The sequence below is a fragment of the Solanum stenotomum genome, chromosome 10 (genome assembly GCF_019186545.1).
Source record: "Solanum stenotomum isolate F172 chromosome 10, ASM1918654v1, whole genome shotgun sequence".
In the NCBI taxonomy this organism is placed as follows: Eukaryota; Viridiplantae; Streptophyta; class Magnoliopsida; order Solanales; family Solanaceae; genus Solanum; species Solanum stenotomum.
Genome location: NC_064291.1, coordinates 970,458 through 983,379, shown reverse-complemented (window position 1 = coordinate 983,379; position 12,922 = coordinate 970,458). Strand labels below are relative to the sequence as shown.

The following is a 12,922-nucleotide window of genomic DNA, read 5'->3' as shown; positions in this document are numbered from 1 at the left end:
GTTCCTTTATATTATCATCATTTTGTCTTCCCCTTTTTTTGGCTTATCTCATTTGATGTTCAGTATCTATTTTAAATTTCGATCAATTTAAATTTGTAACGAATTTTTTTATTTTTTATCAAAAGTGACTTATATTCAAGGTTCGAACTTAAAGTATTTATTACTCCGCCATTATATCTTTGGTGATTATATACAATTTTGTACCTATACATACTTGCAAATTATTTGAATATTTTATTAGTATATATTCAAAAGTCTATTTTCAAGCCCCGAGTAACAATTGAAGTTCAATTTCCTATGATAGTTTGATTAGATTGATAGAAAATAAAAGAATATTCCCTATGTTGATTTTATAAGATTATTTAATTTGACACAAATTTAAAAGGATTTTTGTTATAATTAGTTGGTTTTTGTGTTTTGATTATCCCATTATTTTGTGGTTGTTTCTTGTTTTTTGCATGCTATGTTTTTTTTTTTATTTGTTATGTCTTTTTTTATTTTTGTATTTTCTTTTTCAAACTGTTCTTGATATGCATTACTTAAGTCAAGGATCTTTCAAAAACAGTCTCTCTACTTTCGCGACGTAGGGACAATGTATGTGTACATACTCTAGTCTCCTTAGACCCTATATGTGAGATTACATATGATATGTTGTGTTTTATTTGTAGCCCGTCCTAAAAAAATTGGTACATTTCTCTTAGAAACAATCAACTTTAACTTTCTATATACCCTTAATTAGAGTTTTTATAGCCACACAAATATTGTGTCACATTTAAAATTATACAACAACAATATATCTAGTGAGATCACACAATTGTGGGAATATACACATATATACCTTATCACTATTTCGTGGAGGTAGAAAGGTATTTTTGAAATATACCTTATCACAATTGTAACTCTTCTTAATACACTCTATTTTAATTATCTAAAATAAATAATAATTCCGAAAAAATATTTTTAATAATATGAGACGGAGGGACCACAAGTTTGTATAGAACCTTTTCTCAATTAATAAATGCTAACATAATGTACATTCTCACTAGTCACTACGATAAATAATTTAACTAATGAAATAATTTATATTTTGTGTAAATGAAACGCAGCATGATAAAATTAACCAACAATCATTTAATGAGATTTTCGAGTTTTCAAAACAAACGATATCACTTTCTTTTTTTCCGCTCTTTTTTCATATTGTCCTCCATTTCTTCACCCCATTGCTTTAGTAGCATTAAAGGGTTTATTTAATAGGTGATTAGAATTATGCATGTCTTCAATTTGGTATTTGACGTTAATAGTAAATTAGTTTGAAGACAATAAAAAATACACAAATCTTATCTTATCTTGTAATATAGAACTATTTTTAAAAGTAACGCGAGTTTAAAGAAAATAGAGTGTAAACAAATTTCAATATAAGAATAATATTTTTAATAGATATTCAATTCAACACGTTAAATAAATGTGGCTATAAAATAGAAAATAAAAATATTGATCAACTAATAATATGACGTTTTATTCCCTTGCACTTTTCCACTTTCAATTAGGGGTGCACATTGGTCGGTTCGGTTCGGTTCGGTTTTAGGTGTTATTGGTTCAGTTTATCGGTTTTTGGTTTGTAAATACATCAAACCGATAACCAAACCAATAACATATTTCTTATCGGTTTTTGGTTAATCGGTTTATGGTACTTAACGGTTCGATTTTCGATTTAACCAATAAGAAAATACTCATATATATTATATACACGATAAGAAAATTTTCAAATAAACCATATGATCTTTCCAGCATTTGGCATGAAAGTAATAATCATAAAAGTAACAATCATTTTTCTTGCAAGTTTAGACACTAGACACATTCAAAGGAAAAAGTGTGAAAGTAACAATCGTTTAACCATTAACAAAAAGTGTGAAAATAACAATCGTTTAACCATTAATAATAAGACTAGTAAATTTAGTATAGTCTTATTGGGTTATCGGTTTAACCATTAACAAAAATTATAAAACCGAAAACCGAAAACCGAACCAATAACCCAATAAATTTTTTCGCAAAACCGTTAGCCCAATAACCCAATATTAATAAACCAATAGTGTTTTTTTCGGTTCGGTTTATTGGTTAAATCGGTTTTTGTACACCCCTACTTTCAATATAATATTTTAATTTATTTAATTGAAGTTGACATGGACCCCACAATTATCTTGCAATTCCCACTCAAACTTTACATTCTCTCTCCTTTTGGTTTCATTTTTCAGCTTTAACTAATAGTTTGGGCCCCACGATCCACATGTCAAAAAATGGGTGGAGCCTCTTCCAACTTTGGTTGGTTGGGCCTCACCCATAGTAAAATTTTTCCCACATCAGCACTTAAGGGTGTTAATATTTCTGTTCAAAATACTTCAAGGGGGTAATAAGACCTCCGTAAAGTATTGGTGTGTAGTTGAGAATTGCGTAATAGATTGAGGGGGTATTTGGCTGTTTTCTCTAAAATAATATAGAAATCATAGCAAGTAACAACATACGATGATAGATATCAAAAGAAAAAAACTACATAATAATAATAATGAGACTAATATGATAACAAACATATCAACAACTCTAAATCCTCGGCAGTGGCAGAGCCACCTTACTATTAGGGGGTTCATCCGAACCCCATTCGGCGGAAAATTATATAATTTATATATGGTTAAAATAACTTTTTAGGTATATGTTGAACCCCATTCGGCTACTTCGTGTGTCTATTTTTTTAGATTTTGAACCTCCTTATTGAAAATTCTGACTCCGCCACTGCCCTTGAAAAGCAAAACAACCCTCCCCTACCTACTGCCCTATTTAAAATCATAAACTTTAAAAATCTCAAGTCATTCTTAAACTTTGTAATTAATCAAACTTTACCAAACAAATGCAGCAGACACGTTATCATTTACCAAACATAATCAATTCTTACGGTACAACCCTCCTTTGAGAATATTTATTTTATTATTTATACTACATATACAAAATCTCTTTTCACATTAACAAGATAAGAATAGATCGATGTAAAAAATATTCCGCGTTAACAGAATTTAAAAAAGAATTATACTCTTTAACAGGTTTAACAAAAAACAATTTATTTTAATATAAATATTAATGATTATTTTCACCGTTCAAACTTATGATTTATTCATTATATAAAGATAATTTAATCTTGGCTACAAGCCTCCTTTTTCGTATTGACAAAATATGAAATACATGCATGCATGTGCCTAAAAATCCAAAAACAATGTTGAAAGTCAAAGAGATGAAAGTTTGACTAATTATTTTCAAACCTTAGAATTTTCATTATTATTTATTGTATTGGGAAGTATATATATTTTTTAATTAACGTAGCTATCAACAATGATATTTATAGGATATAATTAGTCGTTTAAATTTTTGAGTTCTAGATTTTAGACGGTATATCTTAATAAATTTGAAATAGATTATTTGTATATAAATATTAAGTAAATTTTTAATATAAAGATAAAATTTTGGTTAAATTATTGGATTTTAGGAATATGTAACAAATAATGTAAATTCACCCTAATTTTTTTCAACCATTAAACTATATAGAAAAGAAAAAAACTAAAAAGGGAATTTCGATTGCAAATTTATCCAATAGGATTCGTACTACATATAGCTCATTAAAAAAGAAAACACTTATTTGTAAGATCACACTTATTTATCTATATTAATTTAATTTCAAATTTGAAATATAGATATTGAAATATGTATGATATTACACCTTGGACTTTAAAATTAATTTTTTCTCGAGTTGTGAATCTACTCAAAAATAATTTCTCTATTTTTTAAAAAGAAGAAGTAGTGTTGCGTATATTCTATCTTTCTCAAATTTAATTTCTTTGTAGGATCACACGGAGTATGTTGGTATTGTTTCAAATCTCAATTATTGGTGCACTAGTAAGAGATTTAGGTAAGTTTTCTTTTTCTAATATTTTAAGCCAGCTATTATTTTTTTTTTCATGAAAGACACATGATAATTTACTATATAATCCAAAGCTCAATCATGGCTTATAAATGCATGAATATCTTAAACTATTAATTAATTATTATGCTAATTCTTCTTAGAATTTGACTTGGTACTTCCGATAGTGACGTTTCTAAGGCATCTTTTGGTTAGTGGCTAGGGGTACGATGAGAGAATTATCTTTTCAATTCGATATTTTTCTTTTAAGTTTCAATAGTATTGACTATGACATCTTTCACAAATTCAATTATAGTTGTGTTTCGATGAAGTTAGAGCTGAGCTGAGTAAAACAAACAAGAAACTACCAAAAATAGAAATTATGAAGCTCTACAAACCATTGATCTAGTAATGAAGCCAGCAATTTTAATAAAATTCTTTTAAAAATTGCAAAAGTACCAAAATATTTGAGATTCAAACTCGTGACTTAAAGCAATTCTTAAGCTAGCTTTGTTGTTGCATTTGAAGTTTCCCTTATGTCTAGAGATTTGACAAACAAAAGAAATTATTTTTGATAAAAGAAGTTCGATAAATCTCCTCCGAATCATTCAATTGTGCCCTTGCTTGACACAATACTTGAATTCCTATGCATGTTATTAGAGACAAATTCAAAATTTTAAATTTAAGGAGTGTAAAGAATCATCATCAATTGTGATAACAAGTATAGATAGAGGTAATATATAAGTATAATAAACCACCAGAATTCTATTACAATAAAAAGTAGAGACCCCAAAAAAAGAAAATGGAATCTTGCTTTTAGTAGTGGTTAATAATGGACTCAAAAACTTCTAGTCTTTTAAGGGCATTGCAAAAGATATTACGTATTACTTTTCTTTAATATTTAAAAAAACATCGACACAATGCAAAATTTGTATTAAATTACACGCAACGGATTTAATAGAACTTATCAATTTTAGCTTGAATTATAGGATGTGTTAAAAAAACCATATATATATATATATATATAAAGAATATAACTTACTGACTCGAAATCCTAAATTTGCTATTATTGATTTGCAACAATTTCAATAATCATAGTTATTGATAGACTTGTCAAGTAATCGTTTAAACTAAAAATCAATAACACAAACATTGTTCTAAGCAAGTTCTTTGCTTAACGGGTTTGGGACTAAAGATTGGTAACGTATTTGTGTTTCTCTAAACCCATTTTTACAAGCCATATCTAACTCGATCCGTCCAATTGTCGAAACTAGCTAAGGATGTCATAATTGAGTGTTTTGAATAAAATGATCTTAAAGATCATGCCCTTAGTTACAAGCTTGTACACATGCTTCTAAAGCTACACTTTGTGATAATAGAGAAGTGTTTCAAATACTTTTCAATAAGGGGAGAGTTCAACAAATATGAGATTTTCTGCAACAGTATGAATAGCCTTTCTCTTATTTTTCCATTATTCTTTTTGAAGGATATGTTCATTTATGTCAAAATAGATTCTTTATTTATATTTTTAGTTATTCAAGCAAGTCTGATTATCCTCGACTTTGCGTATTGCCCTCTTTGTACTTTAGAAATATCAAATTTGAAGATTTAAAAAAAAAAATCAAATTTTATGCGAAGTCATGTTGAAATTTATTAAGATTTAAGATGTTGGAATCCTTTCCTATTTGCTTTGGTAATAGTTTCTTTAGATTTCTACTTTAGAAACTCCCCCAAACAATCTACTCTCCCATCCCAGTTTATTGTTTGACAAAACATATATAGTTTAAAGAAAAGACTAAAAACTTTTGAACCTACTTATATAAAATAAATTAAAATATTTTTATAAATATAAATAAATTTTGTTTGGATGATTGTTACCTATGGTATATTGTATTATGTTGTTTCTTAAACACAATATTTATTTTAGTTGTTACTATTTAATTGTATCTTATCATCAAATTCATCATGATACAACAAAAAATTTCATTATCTACACCGACCAATTTGATGTAATTGTATAATTTACCTTATTTTCTTTTTCCCATTTTGCCTCTGCTTATTATCTAATATTTTATCCTTCAGCTACCTTTTTATAATAACTCTCTTGATAGGTTCAAAGGTGAAATACGAATTTTAAAGTTAAAACAAAAATAGGATAATACAAGTTGGAACAAACGTAGTATCTAATCAAACATATTATTTTCAATCTCAACGCTAATCAATGAGTACAGACAAGTAGTACGGAAGGAACTATACTTCAACAACACCAAGGAGAAGCAACAATCATGATAAAACTCCACGCAACGACCAACAAACAATGTAAAAATAGAGGAACACAATGGGAGATGTTTTCTTCCACAACAACACACTAGTGAAATTCCACAAGTAAAGTAAAACAAAAAACCTCACAAGGTACAAAAATAACTAAAAAATGTACAATCCTGTTCCAAAGAAACGATAGAAAGAACATAACATTGTAGTATTCTTCCATTCACTGGCGTGTACTTATTTCAGCATGTACAAATTTCTGTGATTACAATTACTAACACGGGTGAAAAAATAGCTTAGGACAAGTTTATATCATAACAAACCTAGAAAAGCAATCCGAGAGATTGCCATTCATTACAAAAAAAAATAATCATCACCCACCCTCGTTTCACGTGTTGTGGCTTCATATATCACACCAAAAGATAAAATGAAATAACAAAACGAGAATTTCACATATTTCCCTTAATCAGCACTTGGTAGAGGCAGTCCTGTTAAATCCATGAACGAAAAGATGATTAGAAAGATATGTGGTTATTCTACGGCAGAAGATACCTAAGGATCTTGACCTATATAGGTTAACTCCACTCGATCCCCTGCTCCAAAGGCGGATCTAGGATTTGAAGTTTATCGATTCCTAAAGTGACCTCATTTAATGTACAATATTAATTGGACACGTAGTCAATTATTTATAGATATCTAGTAGATCTTGGCAAAAGATACTGCTTCTCGGGAACCCGTAGGTTTATTACCTTGATCTGCCACTGCCCCACCCCGTCACCACTATAGAAAGGTGAATACCAACTCTCCAGGCGAAAATAATTATTAAAATAAGCAACTACACTATCAACTCAAATCCTTCATAGTGATCATAATAAAAGGAAAAGAGAGAATGGGGAGATGCGGAGTTAAAACTTGCAAAAAGAATTCTGGAACTGAAGAAACAATACCTCAACAGGGGTCTAGGCGGCTTCAATTTATCAATACCATCTTGAGTAATGCCATCTGTAATAAATCTGTTGTTGTTTACTTCCGGTAAGGAGTCCGCAAGTTCTTAGATTAGTGAAGTCAAATGCTAGTGAAATTACAAAGGTTCCTGATATTCACTGAGCGATATGAAATGACAAGAAATATGAACCACAGCATATGCTCTAGTAGACGGACAATGAACAGTAACACGACAAGAAATATTCAAGTTAGCCGAAGTACCATCAGAGTAGGTGTAGAGTTGCCCACAATTGTAAGTTGTTCCTGCAGCAGGAAGTTATGATTAAAAAAGATATTGGTAGCAAGCATCAACAACCCTAAACCATCAAAATATCATACCATAAAAAAAGAGAAGAAAAATAGGCTCATAGAGCATAAAATACCTTAGAAAGTTTCACAGTTTTTTAATGTATGTAATAAAAATCTTTATTATCTCCACTGTATTTTATTCTTGCAATGCTCCTCCCAATGTTTTGCAAAAAATATCTCATACACCAAAATATCCATGACTCAACTTTACCAAAGTCATTAATAGTTTTGGTCTATTTGTCAGAACTCTTCTCTAAGGGAAGTAAAATTACTGATAAAGCAAAATTTTCCATCTCACTTTCACTCCAGGACTAAAATCAGAAACATTAAGGCAAAATTGTTATCCAATTATGTGGTCTTTGGATCATAGTATAAGTATCTTAAGAGGTTCTCTCCATGCTTTAAATACGAAAAACTTCAAGAAAATCATATCATGCACGGAGAATAATCAAGTAGGGTGGTGTTTGGACATGAATTGAGTGATATTTGAAAAAAGAAAAAAGTAGTAGTATTTGAAGTTAAGTCGAAAAAGAGTGTAAAATTGTACTTGAAAAAATGTTAAAAGTTTGAAGGAACTTTTTTAGAATAAGGATACTTATTTCGTTTCTGGTTCACTAAACGTATCCACACTCCCGAGCCTTCTGATGCAGGGAGAGAATTAGAAGCATAAGTCAAACAACATTTTAGTGGAAAAAGTTACTTGAACTAACAATTGTACGAACCTGCAGTGTCTCAGGCATCTTCACCTTTTTTCCATTGATAAAATTACACAGGTACATAACACCAGCATTTGCAAGCTCCTGTTATCAACAGTAAGTGCAATACTTAGTACTGAATATCAATCAAGATGACCGGGAAAATAGATATTCGCTACTAGTTCCAGAAACCACATATTAGACCTTTTTGGCTATTAATAATAATGAACAGAATTTGTAGCCTAATAGCTGAAATAACAATTTTTTCAAATTACCTGCTTGCCTTCCAAAGAAAGTAACTTGCCATCCTACAAATTCAAATATAGTTGAGACAAAAAGATCAGTAGGTAACAGATATTTTATGAAATACAAATGTCAATATATGTTTACATATGGGTATTAGAAATTTGAGAATCCAAAACAAGGGCCTTTTGATGAAGTGGTTGTGGAGATATACTAGTGAGGAAGGAACCTTATGGAAGGAGGTGATAGTGGCAAAGTATGGGGAATTGAACCCATGGTGTACAGAGATAGTGTCAGAACCCTATGGATGGGGAGTATGGAGGTCAATCAGAGCTTTATGGAACTCTATGGAAGAAAATGTGTTTCTCAAAATTGGAAATGGCAACAAGATCAAGTTTTGGAGAGATGGATGGATTGATCAAATTCCTCTAAGTGAGTCATTCCCAGATCTTTTCTCAATCTGCAACAATCCTGAAGCCAGAGTATGTGAATGCTGGACAACTCAAGGCTGGGACCTATCTTTCAGAAGGCTATTGAATGACTAGGAAGTAGATAGAGTGGCTTCTTTCCTGGGAAAATTGGGGGGAATCAATCTAGTAACAAATGTACCAGATAGAGTTATTTGGAAGCACAACAAGGATGGCAAATTCACAGTAAACAGTGTTACAAGAAAGGCATACAAGTTGGGGTTAGAGGCTACCATCATCAATGGAAGAGTATTTGGAGAGGATTGATCCCCACCAAAGTGAAATGCTTCACTTGGTTAGTCATCAAAAGAGCCTGCTTAACTCAAGAAGTGCTGCAGAAGAAAGGAAAGCAACTAGTCCCTAGGTGTTTCCTGTGCAATTTGACTGGGGAAACAAACAATCACCTATTTTTACATTGCAAATTCACTGCACAGATCTGGGAGCTGTTTCTCAACATCACATGCTGTAGCTGGTCTATGCCAGAACACGCCTCTGATCTTTTTAAATGTTGGATCAGAAGAGGGGGTAGCAAGACTCAAAAGAAGTGGTGGAAGCTAATACCATCATGCATATGGTGGTCAGTGTGGAAGGAGAGAAATGGGAGATGTTTTGAAGATAGATCTAATTCCATTCACAAAGTAAAATGGAATTGTTTGGTATCTTTACTTTTTTGGTGTAAACAACTTTGCATAGAAGATGTAGATCAAATTATAGAATTAATAGGGAGCTTGTAATTTCGCTTAGGGCTGTAAATTTTGAAGGTGGCCAGCATGTCCTTAATGCTGAAGAATACAACTTTACCAATGTTCAAAAAAAAAATATATATGTTTACATAGACAGGCACAATGACCAAGATGACAGTTAAGACCATTGAAAAAAGCTTGTACTCCACACAGATTTAGATATAACAGAAAGAAAAGAGCCTTGAAATCTTTTTGGAGAAATACACACAATGGCTGAAAGAAGAGCTCACCAGACCAGAAACCATCCTATTTAGTTGATCCAGATCAAAACCAATCTGGGACAGATCACCATGCACGTCATTAACCTGTTCCAGAACAACAAAAACCTGATTATAACAACTCCATACTTATCTTTTCTTTTCTTTTAATTGGTACCAACTCAATACTTTTCATTATAATTTTGTTCTGTGATTTTAACTTTGATAAGGAAAAACAATATTATGATTCTCTTGTGGTCATCGGAACTGGAAGGTAGGAATCTGACATTTCCGCTACAAGAGAAACATAAAAATAAAATAATGGAGTGCCATGAAATTAGATGACAACCCCGGACAACAACATAAACATATGTGAAGTAGATGTACACACCTCACTCCTAATTAGTTTTGACATCTCCATTTGCTCATCCAATTTTCCATCCACATTCTCAATTCGCTGTGTTAAGTGCCTCTTTGTAGCCTAATCAAAGCACAAAACAGAACATAAGAAAGGATGGAATTAACAAGACATTATACATAATTACAAACCCGCATATTTATAACATTAGAAACAATGTTGATGTGATGCAATTTATTTGCATCATTACATGAAACATGTCAAAGTGTCAACTTACAAGAAGCTATGTAAATAGAATTATATGATATATATCAAAGTAATGAATCTCTATTTGTTCATCTGAACGAAGAAAAGTAACTGGACCCTTGATAACCAACTGATAACTAGGCTTAAATATGAAGCTTTCCTCAAATTTAGTATTGCTAGTAAATAAAAACACGTCAAGAATAAAAGAGATACATCATCTCCACATTCAAACAGACGCCACCCTTGAAGAGAAGCACAGACTTGATGAGCCAAGTCAGATTAAAAAACTTACACCTATGTATAGTAGTTGGAATATTTTTCACACAATGACCACCCTAATATTTCATTGCCCACTGCATAGTCTTGAACTCGCTGTTTCCTGCAAAGTGCAAACAGCTGCTATGTGTACTCTCAACCAATTCCAACTTAACCAGAAGTTTTAAGGAAGCTGTACAGCAAGTCTGTCCATACCAAGCTAATTTGTCCATAATTTATATTATGAGTTGAAGCTCAATCTTGGCAGATAAAATAGATCACTCCTTTAGAGATTCAAAATAAAGCAGAAAACATGGTTCCTATGCAGCTGGAACATGTGGCAGATACTGCCATGACGCACAGAAGCAGCAACTAACAAATGATGCATGTGCAAGCCCAGAAGACCATCCAATAATCTCCAACACAACTTCTGGTGTACTATACAATCTGATTTAAATGCGCCAAATGGATTGTCTGGGTGAGTTTTAGTAATTAAGACCCGAAATTGGGAGTTCCAACATTTAAACAGACATAGGACACATCAATCCAGCTAGTTTCTAAGTTCAAGGTCCCTTCCCAGGGCCCTCTCCTGCTCCCTCCTCCTTCTCCCAAAGTTAACTAACATTGGAAAAAGCCTAAGGGAATAGGACCAGATATGATAAGGTAAATTCAGAAAATACAAACACGAAAAATGGTTTCTGGCTAACATCAGGAGTCCTCAGCGGGTAAGGGATCTCATAATGTAGTAGCAGCACACTATTGGATATCAAGTTTTTACCGGAAGAACCATAACCACGGTAAGTAAGAATGGAAAAAGGGCATACTTTTAACTTGAATGCATGGCAAGGCTAACATGTGCAAAGATTGCAGAGGAAGAACTAAAGAAGAAAGCACAGGTGTATACTCACAGCAAGGGCCTCTGAGACATTATCGAGATGTTTTGTCAGATTTGAAACAGCAGTTGCCATATTCTTTTTTGTTACATACATAAGGTCAGAGAATGACAAACCCTACAAGTATAACGAGAAAAAGAGGTGAAGATAACACAGTGAAATTACAGATCATGAGAGAAAGAAAGTATTGCATGAATTATTAAAAGCTCGACATGGTGTCTTTTACATCAGGCTAGTGGCAATCTCCTTTGAGATGTAGTATCAATAAATAAGGAATCTAAGGGTTATTTCACCTTCCACCACATGTATCCATAACCTAAGGCACCTGCTGCAGCGGCTGGCATTACCAGAGATGTCCAGTTACCTGCCAGGAAAAATGGGATTAAGGAACACCATCATTAAAAAGCAACTTCTGCCAAGTCAAAGGCAAAGATAGAAAAATCTAGTATGAGACGGCATCACTGAAAGCATGGTAGAACATACCACTAGAACTTCCATTAAGAACAGTAATTGATCGTGCCGAAGCCAATTGTCGAACCTCCATTGCCAATCTACGAACCTATAAAAGAAATAAAGGAATCAATTGAAGTCCTAAAGAAGTAGGGGTGATCACCTATTTTTTTTTTGACAAGTACAATACAGAGAATTTTTTAATCCATTTTTGGTAGAGAAGATTCACCATGGATTTCAAATATGTCCATACAAGACAGAAAAAGTCCCACTGGAGAGGCGGCTGGGAGAATGGCATCGGGATAACCATTATCCTACCACTCATTACTAGCTTATAGTTTCTAGACCAATAAACCATGGGTCTCAAACAATGGTATTTCTCTTCAGCAGATTTTACATTTTGTGGTAAATTATTTATACTTTCATACACAACAGCATAACAAATTACAAAACTATATCTCATGCCCACACAACAATATCTAGATATTGTGGGCATAGGGGTGGCTCAAGAGTAAGGCTAGTAAACATCTGCTTTAGGCCCAAAAAAATTTAATAGTGAATTTTATGATTTTAACTTCACTTGAAACAATATTGAATATTTTTTTTATAAACTAATAAAAAAAGAGGAACTATCTACTTTTTATCAAGAATATTTTAGAAACTTGAATTAAACTCAAATCTTCATATTGATAAATAAAGTTTTTAAGATGCGAAGTTAAATGCTTATTGTCTTTTAAGAATATACACTCTAAAACCAAGTAGTATGTATATAATATTTTTGTGTTTAAGGCCTCTTAATGTCATTCTATGGAAAGGAAATTGAAATTTAGAAAGGTTAATTCTAATTGATAGGTAAAATAGATCATCTATGTTG

The 12,922-nt window shown here is 31.9% G+C and overlaps 2 protein-coding genes and 1 long non-coding RNA gene across 3 annotated transcripts in view; 1 reads left to right on the top strand and 2 right to left on the bottom strand.

Annotated features, from left to right (window-relative positions):
- Positions 1–12,922, top strand: part of LOC125841355 (uncharacterized) — a 225,423-nt gene that overhangs the window by 158,731 nt on the left and 53,770 nt on the right. The window lies entirely within an intron of this gene.
- Positions 6,399–7,264, bottom strand: LOC125841360 (uncharacterized). The gene is made up of 2 exons (XR_007443793.1): positions 7,156–7,264; positions 6,399–6,696 (listed from the first exon to the last, which is right to left on the bottom strand). It is a non-coding gene; the product is annotated as an uncharacterized LOC125841360 (long non-coding RNA).
- On the bottom strand, positions 7,290–12,358 carry LOC125841578 (uncharacterized). Its single transcript, XM_049520731.1, has 9 exons — positions 12,278–12,358; positions 12,082–12,157; positions 11,892–11,962; positions 11,614–11,715; positions 10,238–10,327; positions 9,880–9,954; positions 8,472–8,504; positions 8,202–8,301; positions 7,290–7,456 (listed from the first exon to the last, which is right to left on the bottom strand). Exons 1-9 carry the CDS (start codon positions 12,356–12,358, stop codon positions 7,290–7,292), a joined length of 795 nt encoding a protein of 264 aa, XP_049376688.1.

Bases quoted from the DNA above. Each gene is read 5' to 3' on its own strand.
- LOC125841578 (XM_049520731.1), bottom strand. From the start codon at position 12,358: ATGGTTATCCCGATGCCATTCTCCCAGCCGCCTCTCCAGTGGGACTTT. The intron at 12,158-12,277 runs GTGAATCTTCTC...TTTCTTTTATAG, and splicing joins GGACATATTTGAAATCCATG to GTTCGTAGATTGGCAATGGA. The intron at 10,328-11,613 runs GTGAGTATACAC...TGCTTTGATTAG, and splicing joins ATGTCTCAGAGGCCCTTGCT to GCTACAAAGAGGCACTTAAC.